Source organism: Lampetra planeri, chromosome 41, assembly GCF_965212315.1.
Source record: "Lampetra planeri chromosome 41, kcLamPlan1.2.h2, whole genome shotgun sequence".
In the NCBI taxonomy this organism is placed as follows: Eukaryota; Metazoa; Chordata; class Hyperoartia; order Petromyzontiformes; family Petromyzontidae; genus Lampetra; species Lampetra planeri.
In genome coordinates, this window is record NC_136147.1 from 8621872 (window position 1) to 8643788 (window position 21917).

Here is a 21917-nt window from a genome sequence, read left to right on the forward strand (position 1 = left end):
TGTGTGTGTGTTTATTATTACTAAAGAAATTGTTGCTGCTTAAGTAATCATAACCAGGCCATGCAAACAGAAAGAAAGCAAAGGGGAAATGTCTGCAAATACCTTCCCTTTTCTAATCTCGTTATGTTTAACAAATGCAGAACCACATGCATACTTGCTTTCCTTTTATATTTACATTACGCTTTCCTCCTGCATATGACTTTCTCGATAGCAACTCATAAGTCCATGTTCCGGCCTGGCAGCCCAGGGCAGCCTCGAGAGAGGCTGAATGGATGTCATCAAAGCCTCTGCCGAATTTCCAAGGCCCGCAATGGTTTATAACGTGGTCCACATGGTCTGGTCAGGATGCATCATATAATGAGATGTTCACACGTGTTTTTGTCTATATGCATCTGCATTAACCGCTTGAAATGTTTCCGTGACACACATCGTGTGGCTACGAGTCAGTCAGGAGGCGCAGTTGCCAACAGTGTCCATCTCAGAATGGAAATGTTGAATATTCAAATACAACTGTGGGTCAAGTCAGCACATCATCCTCGAGGGTTAACACGTTCCTTCGGAGTGGGCAGGTAGGAACTTGGTTGGACAGCGCGGTGTTCAGGTGGGGGGGGAGGGGCAGTTGGATGAGTGGGCGTGTTTACCCTTCCCCCCCACCCTCCCCGACATCGTCAACCAATCGCGGCGTAGCTCGGTGTTCGGTGGGGAGGTGCATGGGTGGGCGGAATTCCGGATATGCACGACAGACAGACAAATAATCCCTGGTGGGCAGTGTGGAACCTGTTGTTCCTACCTGTAATAAAATAAATACCACCTTGTGGAAAGTGAGTAGTTAGTTGGTTATATGGTTAACATAAGCCCCCGCATTGGAAATGTCGAAAATATGGAATTGAGGATTATTTTAAAAAATATTAGCAACAACCCCAAGAAAGAAATTGTACTTTAAAAGGAGAGATTAGATGGAAAAATATAAAATACATCCAGATTTTGCTCCATAGATGTTCCCTGTTTAATCTTCTAAGTTTAACTTGCCCAATTTAGCCCTTGTAATCTGTGTTTTGTTTTAACATTACCCGAGGCTAAACGCGCTCTGTGCCCGCTCCTTGTGGGTACAGAGATGAAGCGAGGCACTATGGGAAAAGAGAGGCGGGAGAGGAAATGGAGGTGGGGGGAGGGGGTGTACTGCAAACGTCTCAATGGTTCTGAAATGCTCTTTGTGTTTAGTTTGCAGTCCTTCCGCCGCACCTCCGATTTCCACGGTTGGCTACGTACGGTGCGAAGGAAGTTCAACATACACACAAATAAATAAATAAATGCTCACGTACGAAAAGACGAAGAGGCTGTGGACACTGACAAGGATTTACAAGAACTTGGAAGTCTGGTTTTTGGGCAGCCCTGGCTCAGTCCGCTGACCTCCCGGCCACCCCGATCGCCTCCCTTTCACTCGACTTTTGATCAATTATCCTTTAAAGACACCAAGGTCTGCGCCTCTGCGTGTGTCTTTACACTCACAAGTCTGAAATGTTATCAAGTGCGCTGGTGTGCCACCTTCCCTTTTCAAAGGCAGAGAGCTAAAGCTGGGCTGCACATTTAGCTGTAAAGGTGACCTTTGTGGTCACATTTCTGGCTTGCGGTATGGGCTCACTGGGGAACAGGATTTCACTACGGTTTGGTTTTTATAGTCAAAGTCTCCCCGCTCAAACGAGAGTTTCAGACGGCGATCATTGCCATTAGCGGCCCTGAACCAGCTATGAAAATTCAAAATTACGTGTCAATAGAATCGAGCGTACGGCAATTGGTGACTTAATACATATGTATATTATACGCAAATTAAACATTTAAGGTAGTTGAACAGATTGGAATTCTACACTGGCACTGCAATAAATCACACAGATGTATCGGATTCAATCACTACAGCTGCACAATGTATCAATTCATTGATTTCAATTAATGCCTTACACATGAAACAGGAATCGAATTGTACATGTCTCAATCAACACTATCACATTTGTATTTACACTGTCTAAATGTGACCACATTTTCACATGCTGTAAATAAATAAACGGTGGCCATATATATTTTGTACAGAGAGGCAATCTGTCATAGGTACAGGAAAAGTGGAAGGTCTTAAGCCTGCTCTTGAACCCGGGCCGGGAGTCAACAGCACATATGACTGGGCAAGGCAGTTCCAGACAACAGAGTCAGTAGGGAACCGTTTCACGACAAGATTTTCAAATCACATACGACGCATACAAACTGGTTATATTAAACTCTGCAGCCCCTGACAACGGTATAAAAATAATAATAAAAATGTATCGAATCTAAACATCACATCGTCGAATCACGGATCGCTACACTGCTAAACATGTCCAAAGTTGGCACCCTTGTACTACTCAGCGTCCACAAGCTTGGGTTTTTCACCACTGGGATTCACGTATCCCACCCACCCCCCACCCCAAATTGCTTCTGTTATATGAGAGCAGTATACAGATACCCAGCCACCGTTTGCTCAGAACGCACAGCTCCGCCACAACGACGAATCCCAGCAGGTCGAGACAGCGGTTCCTGTTAGCCGCTTCGAGCATGGCAGACTACACAGGGGCGCAGGCGTGGGCACGCTCGTGCCGTGTAGGCTTGTTTCGCTGCACGTTTGCGTTAAGGCGCGATGCCGTTAATACACGGCGGTGGCACGAGACGCTGCTTCACGTCAGAAGTGGCCGTGGCAATCTCTCGGGAGAAATCGGCTGAGCCAAGCACCTTCAGTCCTGAGCCAGCGCCCCGGAGATGCTGGGCTCATGCCTTCGGACTTGCCACTGGAGGAAACCAAATTTCTGTGTCGTTCCAAAGTCAAAATGTTTCCCGGCTCAAACGAGCAGTGGGTTGAAACCCACCTTCTTTGGCGGACGTAGGCCGGTGCTGGAAATTTCACATTCCCATGGTTGACTTCCAATAAAATTTATTAATTTGCCTCCCTCTGTCAATCCACTGCTGGATGAAGGCCTCCTCATGTCATGCGAGTCATCGGGGTGGGATTGACCATTCGTCACAACACCGGTCACTCGGAGGGGTTAGGAGCGGTTCAGATATCTCTCGGCACTGCAGTTGGCCGTGGCCAGGAATTTAACCCCAAGGTTGCCAGTGCGCTAATCACCCTGCCACCGCTCTACCACACTTCATATTAAGTGGGTACTTAATTTTTCAAATGACTAAATCACCACAAATGCACCTGATCTCCTAGCTAATCAAGGTTGAGTATGATTAGTAATTTGATAGGTGACCACTAGAACCTGCCTGGTGTTGAAGGCATGGGGCTACAAGGTGGTGGGTGAGGAGCGTTAACTCCCCCATGTATCGGTTTCTCTGGGCATTTTGCTTTCCTTCCACACACCAAACTATTGAATTACAGTGAAACCTTGGATTGCGAGTAACTTGGTCTGCGAGTGTATTGCAAGATGAGCAAATTTTTTAAATAAATAATAATTTTATAAACGAGCGATGTCTTGCAATACGAGCAGTACGTACAGTATACGCTGTCTGCCGAGCGTCACGTGATCACAACTGAGCCAACGGTTCTTCTCTCTCTCGCTGCGGAATTGTGGGTAATCATCTCCGATGTTCGGTCTCAGTCGGCGTGCCTCACTCGTATAGTCAACATCCGTGCGAGCGTATACTGTTTACTATAGTGTTGTGATCACGTGTGTGTGCGTAAAGCATTTTTTTATTTTGTGTCCAAGTGTAGTGACTGTTCTTTAGTAACTGTACTGCAAGTGAAAGTCCTCCTACACAATAACCCTCTCCTCTCTCTCGTCTACCTCACACCAGCCACGATTAAATTTAATTAATACATTTGATTACTTTATATTAAATTTAAATAAAAATATAAAAAGGTACAGTATTTTGTATTAATAATTTTTATATTAATATTTTTGGGTTTGGGAACGAATCATCTGAGTTTCCATTATTTCTTATGGGGAAATTCGCTTTGATATACGAGTGCTTTGGATTACGAGCACGTTTCCTGAACGAATTATGCTCGCAATCCAAGGTTTCACTGTATACGGTTTTCGTCATAACTCTCCTTAAAAATAGTGGCTTTCCGGAGTAAATAATTGACGTGATTTTTTGTTTATATAATTGTAAAGACTGGTGTAATAGTAGGCAGTGTCAATTCGAGTGGCACAGTGCTCACCTCCTAAATGAAATAATCTTGAGTTTAAATCCAAGCCATCGGTCAGACCGAGCCAACCATCAATCTTCCAGTCAATAAAATTAACACCGCGCTTTGCAGAATCAATAGCAGTCGTCCCAAGGACACAAGAATCCTTGCCACAGAAATGTGGAATGTCCCCGCTTGCACAAGACCGCCGAGGTAGAAGACCACCACGCAACCCTCGTGTGAGTGTTGAGCCACTGGTTTTTTTAGTTGCAAAGAAAGAAAATGCCGATGACATGTCACGGTTAAAGTCGCAACCCCCCAAAACCCCTTCATGTTGCCACGCAGACTGACTCCCTTTGGCAAAAACTTTGCACACCGACACACACAAACACACACAAGCACAAAGATCACTCGTACAGCCATACAGACTGTTGGGGGCCATTGCAGTTAGAAAGCACCTATTATGGACACGCACTCGCATACATAAGTGGAAATCGGACAAGTAGCTGAGGACGGGTGGATGGACAGGTGAGACACTGGAATGGACAACTCAATTGCATATCTAAGGGTACAGGTACAAAGCAAATAATACATTTTGCTTCAAGTCACATTTCATTGCCGAAGTAATCATTTTTGGCGACGTAAAATTGCGCAGAAAACGTGCGAACTTGGCAAGGGAAATACATTACAATGATTTTGAATTTGTTATCTTAGCAAACAAATTAGTTAAAAAAGTCAATTGGTACAAAACACGAATACCCCAAACAGATAGCCAGAAATGTCATCCGAACAGTCACATTACCGTTGAACCACATGGATGGAAGAGCTATATACACGGATAGTCTTACACTTCTTGATCACATGATGTGACCTGTGGACACACTCACGTGCACAGCCACAGCCATGAAGGAAGCTAATTTAGGCGACTGAAAGAAGTCATGCTGGTCTCCTCCATGACAAAGAGGCTCTGCTGACTGAAGGAGCTTCTGAAACGAAAGGGCACTGCCTCTGTTGTGCGTCTGACAGCAGAATACACACGAGATAGTGTTCGCCGAACCAAAAATTAATTTCATTCAGGCCGCTCGTAATGAGAATGCAAAGCCCGCGCAAGCAGCAGTATTGATTAAGTTATATCCAGGAATGATAGACCAATGTGCTCGCGTTTTCGCTTTCAAGGCAAGATCAGTGACTCCGTGTCATCCAATCAGAAGCGAGAATGTTATCGCGTTAATCTTACCGTTCACTGCGGTAAATGAAGTGCAAGCCTAGTCACGCAGAGTTTTAATTCAGTCCAAAATGGACTATGTCAGCCCAAATGGATTAGAGCAGGCTCAAATGGACCAGGCACATACCCCAGTAATAACTAGTCATGTATTGATTCACCTCCTGCAGCGATTCAATGAAGTGTTGCAATTCGGGGTCACGATTCGATTCAGGAATCAATTGGGGTTTATTTTTTTACCATTGAAAAGCAAGTGGAATCCCTAACGGCTGCAGGGGCCACATGAACCAGCCACATACCATATATAGGAAATCATTGATTCCGACGCGCATGATTAGAACATGCATAATTAACGAGAGACTCGATTGTAATTGACAGATTGAAGAATCTTGCCATTCCTAGTAACGAAGTTGTCGGTGTTTCCCCAAGAGGGCTCTCGGATTCAAAAGGGTTCTGCCACAATCATAAGGAGTGAGCGGCACAACACACGAGTTCCAATCCTGGTTGGAGGGTTAACTCTGGGTGTCGATAAAACAATAACTAGTTTAACACTTAACAAGCTTTCGCGGCCCATGTTATCAAATAAGAGGTTTTCTTGGGTTTAGATCGCGTAAATATAAATGTGCCGTTAAACCCGACACAGTGAATTAGTAAGGTTTGTCATGTAAACAAAACATGCCAATTCGCGAGTTGTAATTACTGGCGAAACGTCATACTCGAATTGTAAATGTTGTGGGTTTACTCTCCAACACACCGGTGTGCTGTACTGTTATGAATTGGCACGTTCTGTTTACGTGACAAACCTTACTAATTGGCTGTGTCGGGTGGTGGCAGGTTTAACGACACATTTATATTTACGCGATCTAAACCCCCAAAAAAACAATAACCATTTTGTAGGAAGGTCAACAGCACTGGTACTATGTAGAGACTCGCCACCACCAAAAGGAATGGGGAATTTCCAGCACTGACTTAGGTCAGGGCTGTAAACGTAAGATTAGCACTGCCTCAATGTTTACTTGAGCAGAGAAAACAACCTGGACTTTGAATCTTTTTCACACCAAATTTTTTTTACGTTACATACAAACAGTAAAATTTTCATTCTCGGAAAAATATAATTCCTCCAGGGTCTGAGGTCGATCAACCAGTGTCACTGTTATATAACCATCTAACAGTCGTTCCACACACGGCATGTCGACATTTGCTCATTTCTGTACGAGCAAAAATTTGCCCACTGATTAAGACATACGGACGGTCGCACAGGCTGGCACCGCTATTTTAAACGCACACGTATTCGCAATTTCTTTTAATTAGACTCTGCAAACAAAGACAGTTCAAATTGCAACCCGATTCATTTAGGTTTGGCGCTCTTGAATTTAATTTTGTGCCGATAAATGTGCGTGCATCCTCTCAGCGTGTCCCAATTAAATCCGACTAATTTGTATCAGCCGTTTTGCCCGTATATGAGACTCATGAATAAAATGCCGCATCTCATTTTTACATAACCTAATTAATGCAGCATGCTAAATCAAACTATGCACACATTTTAAATGCCTTGCATCGAATATGGAATAAAAAAAACATTTAAAAACTGTACGCACGGGTCACTTTCAAAGTGATTTTTTGGTACGTCCTTAATTTAACAAAATATGTTTCTTTTTGTGATACTTCATTGGCAGTGGTGAAATAAGCACAAAGAATAAATATACCATTCACAAATAACACTGCCGGGAAATATACACTATAATAGATTGATGTTTTGGGCACTGGTCTTTCTTCAAAGCAGAGAGGATCGGTTGAGACAAGATTGAGATTCATAGTCTCCTTTGCGCTGAGGGGGCTTGAGTCACTATGATGATAAATGCCTAAGAGGCTCGCAATATTTTATCCGAAAGATAACCTCACAATTTGATCTCACGAGCGGATGGCTTGTTGTATCAGAAAGAAGGTTTCACCAAACGTCTGCCTCGTATGACCTGGTGGACAAAATTACATCTGCGACCAATCACGGGCATCACAGCCTTTCAGGGGAGTTTTAATGTATGTAGAACTTCTTTCGCACCGTACGTAGCCAACCATGCTAATCAGAGGTGTGTGGGGGGGGAAGGACAACAAACTAATCACACAAAAAGAGTCCTAATCAGAGGCCAGGTGGCTTGGCAATATAGTGAGAGAATCGTAAGAGGAAGGTTGTGTAAGTTCATATCCTGGATGGGGGTTGACTCATCATGCCATCATCCTTTGGGGATAAAGACAATAAAAAACACTCGATGTGGAAGTCAACAGTGGATGTCCTAAGAATATGCATGCATCCACCATAGGAAAGTGGAATATCCACCACCGGTTCAGAGCCGTAAACAGGAGATAAGCACTGCCCTCAAAGCTCATTTGAGCAGGAAATCAATTTGACTTGACGTTTTGAATCGCAGTATCTGCGTGCTCACATGAGCAATGGGGTGGAGCTCATTTCCATCGGCGGCTCTGAGCCAGTGCTGGAAATGACACATTTGCAGCCATTTCAGAGGCATTCCACCACTGCCTTGCCACAACGGAGCACGACCCCGGAGGAACGATGGGCTGAGTCGGCATCCCAATCAGGATTTGAACTCGCAAACACACAATCCGGGGCTGAAAACTCTTGCCACAACATCACCTAGCCAAGTAAAAGTGTGTGGCATGCGCACTTTCCAGTGAACAAGGTAGCACTGATAGAAGGCAGTGTAGGTCTGTGGGAAGGCAGTGTAGGTCTGTGGAAATGCAAATAGCCCACTGTCATCTCCAGGCACTCTTGTTTCCTCCAACAAGCAAACAGCCCCATAAGGGAATTTAGTCTTTGTACAATTCCCCACGTCATTTCCGACAGTGCCATCGATGTCTTGTCACGAGATGGAGCATTCATTGGGGTCTCTCACGCAGCAGTGCGACGCTTTGTGTTCGTGAAGAGCCCGCAGAAGCGGATACATATCGCTGCGTTACCCGAGTTCTCTCCATGTGACCTCTGGCCCACATAACAGGGTGGAGAGGGCAATGATGTTCGCTGTCTCGAACCGATTTTCTTTTACTGCTCGCAGCTGGAATGCAGTCAAAATTAAGTGCAGAAACAAACACTGAGAGTGATTTTTTGGCGCAGTCATTGGCGACTGGGCTGAAACCATCAACTCGCTACACTTGAGAATCCAGTTAAACTACAGGCGGCCAAACATCTCAAGTAGGACCCTCCTGAAAATACGTTTTGGCTGCTCACAGTGAGGCTTTCTCTATAGATGGGGGGGAAAAAACATTCTGATTTGTATTGATATAAATTTCCGATGGGTTAAAAATATGCAATCAACGGACCATCTGGAGTTTCGTTATTCCCCACGGCAGGTCAACACTGAAAGGCAAATCTCGCTGCTAGAGGAAAGACTACACGTCTGCAGTCTACAGGGAGGCACAACGGTATCATTACATCGGGACACGCAGCAGCCCCCATCACCCCCACACACAACGCTCACTCATTGTGAGAACACGGGGCGCCCCTGTTATCCGAGCTGAGAACATCTCACTGAACAATGAGAGGCCAGCTTCCTTAACCAAATCATACTTGGCAGAGAATTTAATTATCAGTGCACGATGAACTTACACAGTATATGCCGCGTAGTTATGTTGGTGTAACACTATTCGGTCAGCGACTTTACATGTTAAGTCGGTGACTTTTAATGAGTTTCTTTGGCTTTTGATTCTTCTTATCGGCGTCATATCACGTGACAATCGAATGTCAACCAAGAACTCTTGCAGCAGGCAGTTTACCGCCTTGTGTAAACAAATGGTAACAGAAGATGAAGTCATATAACTACTTTTAAAGTCACTTAATAGGCCTCTTTATATACAACTAGGGAGACATTAAACGCCCTTGCAAGGAGCGTTTATGGCATGTCAATCAAACTAAATAGCTTTAATTCTCAGAAACGGAATAAAGTGACAAACTAAACTTCATGTGAAGGCTTTTTTGTGCAGTCATTGGTGAACTGGGATAACAACGTGAACTCTTTTCCTAAGACAAAAGTCCCATTATTACACAGGGGTCGGCTGCTGCAATTTCTATTCTCCATTGTACCTCTCGATTCTATGCATCTTCTCCGGTCACATTCGCTCTCCTCATATCTCATTCCAACCGCATCCTTCCATCTCGCCCATGGGTCTCCTCCCTCTACTCCTTCAGCCCTGACAAGAACATCAACTCTACACTTGAAAGCCAAGTTTAAATCAGGGGTGGCTGAATCCCAGATTTGAACCCAGGATCCTCGATGACGCCGGCACGGTGCTCTGTAATGATGTGGTACGGGCAGTCACAGGACCCCGTGGTAGCGTATTCGCCGCTTCTCGCAGTGGTTCGCAGCTTAATTCCAACAATCCGTCCTGATTAACACTGCCGGTGCATCAACCGTAAACAAAATACGCGCCGTCCGTTTCACATATGGACGTTAAAGATCCTTTGACGTCATTCGCAAGAGTAGGCCATTGCGCGGCGGAGTCGGGGAACACATTTCCTAGAATTACAAAAATTACCCCGCAAATTATTCAATCAAAATCTACATAGCAACAAGCTAAATACAAATAATATCATAATAAGTCATTTCCCTTGAGCCAACCGGGCACTTCAATGTTTCTTCGCTGCGAGCCTGTTTTGTTGATGCAATTTTCGTCACTCGAACGAGGATCTGCAGTTGGTGGTCGTGAGCCACGATTGAACAGTCCCCGTTCTTCAGCCGGGAAGCAGTAGCTCCGCAGGATGACGCCTTGTTCACTTCCCACACACTCCTCCTCAATATTCTAAATGCGAATCAGGCATTTTGCTTCAATGCAACCAAGCACGTTACGTTAATTTTTTTGCACTGTTCCAAACATTATAAACATAGTAACAATGCTCAAAAGTTATTTATGTTGATAAATTAAAGTGAATTAATGACAAACACAATCACCATTTGTTATTCTTTCATTTCCTTTTGGGAATTTAAAAAAGTTCTACTTTAATTTTACACCAATTCACCCATATAACCTTTGCTGATGCAGCAACAATTCTCTTGATTACATTTTAATTAAAACGTGCGTTTTTTGTAAAACGTGCTGACACGTGATTTCCGTAAATTTTTTAAACCTCATTTTCAAGTGCCACTTCCAATTAATTCATTAAGCGGAAAAGAAAAAATATTCAGCCGACTTGCAACGTCAAAACATTAAGAGAACGGCAATAATTTTTTCTAGCAATAAATTGCGAGCTAAGTGAAATAAAGAAAGTTTGTGCACTTTTGGTGATGAACGGTGCAGCCATCAAGACTTTCATTCGATACTTATAATTAGTATTACTGCCTACACAGTGAAAAAAACTCAAGTGAGTCCATTGTCAAGCAAGCAAGAATATGACACTCAAAACCATCGTCAGCCCTGAGTAAGCGGTGGAAATGTCACGTTCCCACGACAGAGGCCAGTTCATTCCCATGACATTATCTATTTCCCCACAAATTGATACCTAAAAGAAAATCACCTTCAATACGCCAGATGTCAGAAGCTAAGCAGGGTGGAGCACGTTTATTATATGGATAGTGCACTGTCTGGGAATACCAGACATTGTGGGGCTTCCCAAAAGAAAGCAGTACAAGAATTAATTAATCCATCCATGTGAAAGTTTGAGTGTTGACCCCCTGATATGTGCGGGTGTTCTCAAAGAACTCTCGTTTGCTGATGAAAGTGGCCAAACATTTCAATGCGGGATCTACCTGCAAAAAGCTTTAAGAATCAATTAGGATTTTCCTGGGTAATAATAAAGAGAACATTTATCGAAACTGGAGGAATGATGGGATGACAACGGTATTTTTACTCTCAACCTTCCGAATTTGAGTTGATCTCTCTACTCAGCACCAACTGTCCAGAAACTATATATATACACGTGATTAAAATCTGCAAAACCTGAAATGGAAGTCATTCCCTTTTCACGACTGTCAGGGCAGACGCTGAAAGGACAACAATTCGTTTCATGTTCCCTGAATAGACTGTCACTTCTTAGACGTTGTGGCTTCAAAGACTCGACGTACGTGTTCTGGACTTTAAAAGTAGGATCACATTCAATGCAAACGCATTGTGTGTTGTTTTGTTCGTTATATGACCAAGAGATGCCCTGGAAGGCAAAATAATATGGAACGGTTTTCCTGGTATAGTTCCTAAAAACACACAGGCAGGCAGACAAAGAAGTGGAATACAAACAGGCAAAGAGACTGGGAATTAGACGGGCAGACGGACATGCTGACAGGTAGAAATATTAACAAAGGCACATTAGACTTAAGGAATGCATAAGATTAACAAAAGACGACAACTAAGTCGATAATGCTAGAGTAAATACACACCCTAAGCATTTCACGCAATGCATGAAATAACTGATTATTGACAATATTGGGAGATGTGGTAAGACAGTTGTTAGGGCACAGTATTACGAAGTCAGTGCCCTGGGTTTGATTCACAGCTACGGCTTCAATCAGTGGCGAGATGATCGTCAACTAGCACCCTACCCTTCACCAACCGACACTGACCAGTGCGGTTAAATACGGTCAAACAATCCCCACGAACAACATGGTGTGCGCGGAGGCATTCATCCAGAAGTCGACCGACGAAGAGGTTTACATTCGTAATATAATGACAATGATATTCACACCTTACAATTGTATAAATTTGGTCAAATTAAACGATTCAATTCAAACAGAATTCTTAATTGCAAGAGCATATTTCCATTGATTTATTGATTACAACAAAGCGGATATAAAATAACTCCCCTAGGTCTTGAAAAGGCCGAACTTGCACTACCCCTACCAGAGTGCTTGTTAAGAGAAATGCTTGCGCAGCATCCTCACGTGTTCACAGAGCGCGTTGGTGGCTCGTTTTAACCTCGCACCGCCAACGCACTGCGTATCCACGTACGTGAAAAACAGTTCAAGATCGAGGAGGTCCGCTGGCAGTGGTGTGCCATCCGACAACAAAATCTACAAACTACTTTCATCGCCAGCCTCGAGACACGATACAGAAATTAGCTGCGGACTAATGTTTCACGCAATGGCCCTTTATTCAGAGCAGAGGTAGAAAGGTTTATAGATGGGAGACGAATACTTTAGAATGTCCAGAATTGGAAGCAGCTATATGACATAGGAAAAGTGCTTCCAATAAGCAATTGCATTATTTCAGCTATCTTTAAAATTCACCAGAATCTTTCAAGGCATCGCATTACAAAGTGTGGTCTCAAAACCATGAGTTTTTATTCATCTGCCTATCCCCTTACTCTCTCTCTTCTCTAAAGGGCCATTGCCCAAAATGGCAGCCAACTATATCTTCCATTTACATTTTTGCGACCGCATTGACCGAGTTCCTCCCCAGTCGGAGCGCTCGCCCCTCAACCAGCGTTCATGGCAAAGATGGCTCAATTCTCACTGCCACCCCACCTTGTTATTTATCAAGGGGTCGGTGGTAAAAATCTCCGAAGCATAACTGCTTCGGAGAACAGGCCATTGCGTGCCAGTGTCATCGCCAAGGTTTTAACATTTACTCAGATTCTAGACAGTGCCCCCTTGCTCTAATGACGGTTTGGCAGTGCTCTTCAACGTAAAAAGTCCTAAACTTTTAGTGGGCATTCCACATTCCTATGGTGCGCAACTGCATATTCACAGGAAAGCCACTGCCGACTTTCCACCAAGAGAGTGCAGGCTCACCACATGGTACTTACTTTACCAACCCCGGAGGGATGATGATAATGATCATGATGGTTTTGGGTCAACGCTGGCTGGGAATTGAACTCATGACCTCCCAATATTGGGAGATCCCTGCTGTTCTACAAAACGAACTGGCCCATAACCACACAAAGTGGCTCAATAATAAACACTCAGATCCCCAAGCGAGAGGATGGCCATCCCTTTAAACTTAATTAATATCTATCCATGTGGGACAATTCAGATTGCACGAATGTGACGATGTGTCAGCAACACGGTGATATAGAATACCGCCGTCTGTTTTAAAAGGCACTCTTCGGCCCTCGAGACACGCAGCGGGCAAAAAGCTCAACAGATGGTCAGGGTTGCGATTTAAACAACAACAAAATTAACCCGTAAAAACAAAGTTTTTCACTATAAATCCTTTATATGCATGTTCAATGGGCCACAACCCAGCCCACATTGGTCTTTGAAACGGGCGGCTAGAGTCCTCTCGTGCTCTGGCTTGAGATGGCTGCCACCTATAGGTCAGATGATTGCCTGCCACCATTAAGCAATTGGTAATTAAATATAAAAAAAAATTTACCTGAAAAGTGTAAAATTTTGGAAAAAAAATTTCACGAAAAGAAATTGTCACGCACAACGAGTCTGTGTGCAAAATGTCAGCTCGATTGGATCACGGGAAGTGGGTTAAAAAACGACCGAAAGATTTGCACGGTCGTAAGCGCGCAAGCAAGCAAGTGAACTTAATATAAAGGATTTAAAAAGAGTGTATGGGGCACCCGGCGCTTTTTATGAACAAACCCTCTTTCAATCCACACAGTTCAGAGCCGTTTGGCATGACCCCTTAGAGTGACAAGACGGCACCTACACATCCCCTGGCCTCGCATGCCCCAAGTCACCAAGATCTCGTAAGAGCAAAACACAACTATTTTTCGAAGGAGAAGCCACGATTTATTTTACCGCATCTCTACCGTATGCATCTCTACTGTATGCATCTCTACCGTATGCCCGTTTAAACACACACGACGGGAGCAGTTGGGTGCGCGTCAAAGTCAGCCTCCGTGCACCGCATGCACGACACGGCAGGCAATGCAGGGGTTACCCACTCTCTAACCCACATCCTTACGGCAGTTTGCTGCAGTAAGGCAGTAGTACTGATGCCGATTATATGGCAATGTCATACGGAGTCTCCATAATGTTTTGAGTTCTGCGTGGAATGTTCGGCCGAATCCTTTTAAATATGTTTTGTTTTTCCCTCACTTAAATTCCAATTGTGCCATTGTTGTAATGTTCCAGAGACAAAAGAATAGCTATTCTGGACTCTGCAGCAAGTAGTGCATCACCCAGTGCGGTAAAAGAACAGGATAAGATTGTCATAGAACTACTTCAGAAAGGCACCGCAATCAGCCCCCTATGTACACGAGGCACACTCCTCACATGCTCTGAAGAAAGTGTTTATTGTAAGTCAATCAAATTGAGTGAACTCTCAGAGCTGGATAAGTAAATTAAATGAAACACCAACTTTAATTTGAAGGTTTTGTTTGCTAATCCCCCCCCCCGCATACCATTGTTCAATAAAAGCAAATGGATCATCAAGCTCTGGACAAACCTTTTTTGCCACAATCACAAACTATGGGGGTTCCTCATTCATTGTAATCACCACCGAGCCCCCATTGTCAAGATACCGAATGAGCCACAAACGCCGAATGGAAAGTGCAAACTTGTACTTGTCAGTTTTGCTACACACGCAGTATATACGTGGCGATGATGAGCACTCCTTTGAAGTCTTTACATTATCCTGCAGTCCACCCGTCCCCGCCACCATGTTACTCACCTCCCTTCCATCTCACCATGTGAATAGTTTCACAAAACGATCAGAACGATTATTTATACTGCAGGAATCCGATGAGCTATAAAGCTCGTTTTCACATGTGTCCAGTAGGACATGAAATCCCTACCACACAAAGCACTTTGCCTGCCCTTTCTACATTTTTTTCACGCTCTACACTGCTAAACTCGGTAATTCAACTCCATTCTGCTTCACTCCCCATACGGTAAAACTCTGGAGCTCATCACAATTCTCCTGCACATCCTGTTCTGCTAAACTCTGGAGCTCCACACGATTACCTTTCACAATCCATTCTTGCTAAACTCTGGAACTCAACACTAACCTCTCCTTCACTCGACCTATTTCTAAAATATGGAACTCACCACCCTACTCTGTCAACCCGCCTGATTACAACTCAAAGCCTTCTAATTTGCCTGCAAATCATTTTCGTGTTTGGTTTTTGCAAATCACTTTTCTCTCCGCCTGATGATGACCGCTTGTGTTGCGATCGAAACGTCGTGGGTTTTTGCTTTTATTTTTTATTTGTTATTTTCTATTTACGTGACTTCACTGAAAGAACCAAGAATATCAATTACTGCAGTCACTAAAGTTTTCAGTCGAAAATTGGCTTAAATGAGTTGACTTTTTGTTAGCAGCATTCCATTAAAAATATTTAACTCCAAAGAGTCATAATAATCACCCAGTCAAGAACTTAAATTACACACCTTATCAATTCAAATTAATTAAACTCCCAGGTGAGAACCCATCAGGGTTCATTACCTCTATCGCATCGTGCACCTGTAAAGTGATACTTGAATTGGGGATGTTAAAACATATTTCGGCTTTGCTGCGTGCAATGTGAAAGTTCCCAATGCTGTCGATGACGGCAGCAAATAAACATTAGCTCTTCCAAATAATACCAGAGGGCCTTCAAATCATCTCAAAAGCAGACTGCAGCTGACATTAATTCCCCATAGAAATTAGTGAGCACAGGTAGCGGGAATCCAAGTCAGGCATGATGGCGCACACCTGTAATTCAGCACTATTGATGAGATTGTCGGTGGTTTAACCGTACAGATTTGTAAATCTCTCAAACCAGCTGGGCTATGGCATTTCCAAGAGATTACAGTACAGCAAGTTGCTTTGCCAACCAATCTGTACGGACCTACGTGCAGATTTACTCCTACGCACGCACACATCATCTCCATAAAAAAGGAAATGGCCAGACTTCCCCATGCAGGGCCCGACTGAAGAAGTCCGGCGATTCAATGAAGCTTTAGTGGATAAATAAATGCATTATCTTGTGAGAAAATAAATCACTCCATGCAAACCGACTCGGTCGTAAGCGCTACGACCACCCTGGCACTCGCATAGTCAATCAGATGTAGCCAATGATCCCAATATAACAAAAACTAACCAACAACTAGATTCAGGCCTCGGCACAGAGTCGTTGTCCTTCTGTTTGTCTTGGTGTGTGTCTTAGGTGTGTCTCTCTCTGCATGTGTGTCTGCCTATGTTGTTTCCGTGTCTGTGTTTTATCTTTGTGTGTGTCTCGCTCGGTGTGTCTTTGTGTGTCTCTCTCTGCATGTGTCTGCCTGTGTTGTTTCTGTGTCTGTGTTTTATCATTCATTCTTACCTGATGATGGTTGCGTGTGTTGCAACCGAAACGTCGTATTATTATTTTATTTTCGACATGACTTTACCGAAAGAACCAAAGAGTAACCAACAACTGTCAATAATTCAGTTGTGTGGATTAAGAACACCCGACGGTGGGTGCATTAAAAACCCCGGGATGGTTCATTTGTGGTACACGAGTGTGGACTGCGAATAGTAGCAGCATTCTGTCCGGGCGGCACTATGCTACCCCCTCCTTACATGCGGAATTGTTTCTTCGCGTACTCCAATTTTCTCCCACATGCAAACCACTCCGAAGAGAGGCATGGTCCAAACATGCCAATGAAAGAGAGATATTAAAAAAACTCAGCAAGCCTTTCCTGGATAATAAGGTCCACTGAAGATATTTATGTTTTCGTCGCAAGTGTTACGTGGCTTACACGACACCGAAAGCCCCCAAAATGAATGGACGGCGTTGAAGTCGGGCTGCAGCGTTACTTGTGACACCAATTCATGGCATTCCGGGCGTGATTGGTGCAGCTGGACCCCATTCGGGGTGCCCGAGAAAGTCAATGGGTCCAATTGAGTTGAGTTACCGGAACAGGCCAGTTTTCCAAAGAGAGGTGGGATTTGGAGGGTGCAAGCTAACAAGCAAAGGACGCGGGGTCACATGCTCATGCATGGACTCGTAATCTGCATGTCACGTGCGTAATACCTGGGTGTTTGTATGCGAGCGTGGCCATGTGGGTGGATACATTATACACCCTGGCATAGCACTTGGTTAACCCCCACTTATTTATCCCCAGTTAGGTTCCCAGCCACGGTCAACATTATTCACATCTGAATCGGTCTTAATCTCCCTTCCCTAAAACAACCTACACTGACCAACGTGAATCATGGTAAATTAACTCTCAAAACCAGGAAAGGATTGACCAAAGGAAATTTAAATGATTACATACATGCATGGCCATACAATATATAGTAGTGGTGGTGGTGGTTTGCGCACCGTGTTATAAATCCTGATTACCAGCCATGGCTAATATTAGGGGCAAGGAGTATCACAACTAAAGCTGAATCTCCCCTAGGTCAACTCAGTCTTAAATGAGTACGAGCTGTGGTGTGTAGACATCAGTACTGGGAAGACAAAGGTGGTAGTGTGGTGGTGGTGGTCACATCATCCCCTCTTGCACCAAGTCAGCCTTATGAGGTGCTCGCTATCAGCACTTGAATCGAGAGTCTACATGGCTCTGCAGAGGATCTGTCTAGACAATGTATCCAGTCGAGTGCCAGATATGGTTTGAGTACTCTACTTAACAATCTAAACGTTGTGACTTCCAATCCCGGTTGTGTGTGTAAATACAGCCTATCATCCCTACAGGGGTTGATAAAATAAGTGTCACTTTGTGGGTATGTGTGGAATTTCCACCGCTGGCAACATTGCTCATTAGAGCCGGGAGACACTTCTGAGTGCAGGCACGGCCATTCGCGGTCTTCCTTTAACAGTATACAAAACGTGGCAAGAGAAATACAATTGTCCTTTGGCAAGGGAGACACATAAGTGCCTATTGCAAGGGGCGGTGAACCATTGTTAGAGAAATGTACGTGAAGACCCAATAGCATTATTCAAAAAGAGGTTATTGCAAGCTCGTGTCTGAAACTAAAATCCCAAGTTTGAACAATCGTATCTCGTAAAAGAGCAAAAACAAATGGCTTACATCATGTGACCTGCGTAAGAGTATTAAATGCTTGGCTAGACGGCTCAAGGGAATGTGAACCACAGCAAGTTTCTTCACCTACCAGAGCCCTTGTCCAGTCAGCAGTTCACTGCTGCGGGCACCACTCAACAATGTACAGGCACATGCATCATCAACGTAGAAGGAAAAAGGTGACTCTCAAAGCCCCTTTATGAAATAAATGGGGGGGCGTCTTTTAACAGCTTTAGTGAAAGCAATATTTAAAAGGCGGCACACCTTAAGTACACTTTGGTTTAATACGTCACAATCGCAAGAACCGAAGCCGAATGACAGCGGGGAAAACGAGTAAGGAGTGCGCGGGAGGAAACAAGTACCCAATGTATGTACACGTATGCAGAAGTGCAATTAAATACGAAGTGTACATTAAAAGTGGGCAAGCATAAGTGACCTCATTGGGGTTTGAAATCAATGAATTATCCAAACAAAAAAAGAGATCTTATGCAGAGAAAACTGCTGTTAAGTGTAAAGTGGTGGTTCGAGACTGCTGCATGAACAGCAGCAGAAAAGGTAAGACTCATTTTAAGCTCACATCATTCAACGCATGCCACGCAAAAGTCACGAGAGAGAAGATGTTCATGACAGAGAAGATGTTCATGACAGAGATACAACACTCACACACGCACAAGGGTCAGTGACATGGCCCAGCAGCAGCAGCAGCGGGGTTCACCCGCTCGCTGCAAAGGTTCACGGTGCGAAACCAGCAGCCGCACCGATGAATACCGCATTTGGATTAGCCGTAAAAAAAATACGCACCCCGTTTGTTTCAAAGTGGATATTAAAGGTCCTGTGACGTCATTTGCAAGAGTGGGCCATTTTGTGTCTGTTTCATGGTCCAAATTTTGGCACATTTGAAAAATGAGCCGCAAATTACTCAATTTTAATCGACGAAGCAAACATCGTCCCCGACTGCGAAAACTTGGCACGAGACTCGGAGAGACGTTGCGACTGGACATCTGTGAAAAAAAGAGCTTCATAGCTCATCGGATTCCTCCAGTCGAAATTAAGATTCTGATTGTTCCTGGGTAAACGAACAGGATGAAGATAATAACATTACACAATTGAGCCTCAAACATAAACATGAAATGCTCGGAAAAATTAAGACGTTACACGAGTTCAAATGGAACTTACCCTGGACAATCAGTAAACAGCGTGGACATATGCACGATAGAAACTGACCATGCATTGTAGACACACTACGCCCAAACGGCATACAATTATAACAAAGAAGACAGATCACGTGCGTGGCAATAAGAACAGTGGCATGACACACGAACACATTTGGAAGACAATATTATCACACACACACACGACAATAAGAAAAGAGGTAGGATTTCAGCTCAACACAATAATACAAGCAGGATCACGCACTGAACACAATCAGCACACAAAACACAAACATGAACACTCGGTTGGTCACATGAATGGCAAATAAACCACAGTAAAGACATAGACTGAAGATAACATGAACACAAGCAGTACACATGCTTGATACAAATGAAATACGACATTAACACACACTGGACATAATGGGAACACTGCCAATACACGATCAATACACACAAAGACACAGGCTAAGCACAATGCATACCACCAATGGGAAACACAACGTAACATAATCAGGACACACCAATAAGAACACAAGCAGGTCAACAATAGCACAACAGTAACACAACATGGAGATAATAAGAACAAAGCCAGACCTCATAAGGACCCATGCTGGACATATCCGGAACACATTGGGGAAAAAAAACACCACACACACACACATCTAAGCGGCAATGTCACACAAGCAGGAAAGAGCAAGCATAAAAACTGGGCAAAATATATAGACTGCACAAAGATGCCACGTATAAAATTCAACAGACTTGGGGCAAGTGCTGTTAGCGAGCACCTAATAAAGCCGGCAACGTCCGCATTTGTCTCTCCCGTGCTGATGTTTACACGCCGTAGAATGTACCCGTTTAAGACTGCGTCGGTCTAGGAAAACAAATTCGTTTTTAATCACCGGTTGCTGAGCACAGACAGAAAGGCCCAAATGCCAAGCGTCCAGCAACGAACAGCACCAGTTGAGGTTCAACAGCCGAGAGTAAATAGATCTCTTGAATTGGACACGGCTGTACGAGTTGTGGAAAGAAAGACGACGGGAGAGAATTCCATTGTAAGTGGAGCAGCGGCGCAGACAAGCACGGAAATAGAGAGAGAGGCATTGTGACCTGTCATCGTGGTGCTTCAACACAGTACGGATGATGTAACGAAACAGTCGAGTACACCGACGTCCTCAACATGGGTGTATCAATTAATGAGGTGATCGAGTGGTTGAACACTGCATGGATGGAGAAGGAAGGCAGAGAGACAAGGCGAGCCGGGTTGGGTGTGAGCTGTGGTGGTCGTGGTGGCCTAACCTCTGAGCTTGGAAGTCGGAGAGTTGGGCCCTGCGGACGCGCGCTTCCACCCGCGCCAGTTCTGGCAAAGCGACTCGGGCTCCGAGATCCACGAGCAGAGCGAATCCTCCTCGAAGCGGTCACTGTCCTCGAAGGAGAAGCGCTCAGCCTCGTCCCACTCGGCCAGCATCAGCTCCATTGTCTCCAGCGTCCAAGCACTCCGAAGCAAGCAATGAATGGCACGAAGGATGACAAGAACCACGGCACGGATTTGCTTGAACCTTCTCAGTGGGTGGATGTGTGTGAGGTGGTTGTGGTGGTTATGGTTATCCTACCACACACACAACAGCAACACTGCTGTTGTACACGTGCAGACGGACAGCAACAACCGCCGGTTGGCTCGGCTGGCTGTCGGTACGCACCAGCACCACCAACAGCAGCCAGCTATAATTAGCTACCTAGCTAATTAATTAACACTGCCGATGTAATTAATTCACACCCCGTTCGCTCATCTAACAGGCCGGCACATCGTCCTTCCCCGCCATTGCCGCACCGGGCCGCTGTCGCCTCGCTCCCCCTCGCCTCCTCGCCGCCCAACGCCGCCGACCTCCCGCGCTCGAAGTTCGCCACGTCCCCCTCCGTTATTCCACCGCTCGTCGGCGACGATTCGCCGTCGTCGTGCGCGTCGAGCGAGGTTTAAATCGCCTCCTCACAGCCCCGAGCGGCAGCGGCAGGGGTGGACAAACATGGCTGTGACATCTTCACCTGCGAGCCGTCGTCAGCTGTTAGCGGCTTCCGGTCGGGAGAATATTTTTTTTTTCAAAAACGTACAAAGCCCGGCTTTAGGCTATAATTCGGTAAAGAGTAATCGTTAGCGGTCGTTTTATCGTCATGGTTACTTTAATTGATTTCTACTTTTATTTTGCAATATTAATACCGGTTGACCTTCCACCCGCGAGCGGAAGCGGTGTTATTTATAAACATTACGTCATCGCACGCCCGCATGCGTGTGACGTCACGCGGCGTTTAAAGGGTCCGCGTGCAGCTGTGGGTGGCACGTGCGTGTCACCAGCAGTGCGAGAGCAAATGATGGGCTGTCTTGTTTGCTATTATTCTCATGATGTATTCTCTTCAAATGTGAATGTATACATGTAAAAAAGTACAAGCCTAAGATGCGCTTGAGCGGAAATTAGTAGTCGAATAAAGATGGTCAATTGACCACAGCATGACGGTCTAAT

General features: G+C 44.6%; 1 protein-coding gene across 1 annotated transcript in view; it reads right to left on the reverse strand.

Moving 5' to 3' along the window:
- ZSWIM8 (zinc finger SWIM-type containing 8) overlaps positions 1-21468 on the reverse strand; it is a 99403-nt gene extending 77935 nt beyond the window's left edge. Inside the window, exon 1 of the mRNA XM_078613506.1 lies at positions 20701-21468. Within this exon, the coding sequence (XP_078469632.1) occupies positions 20701-20878 (178 nt within the window). The 5' untranslated portion in view covers positions 20879-21468. The remainder of the gene's footprint in view (positions 1-20700) is intronic.
- Positions 21469-21917: the final 449 nt, after the last annotated feature.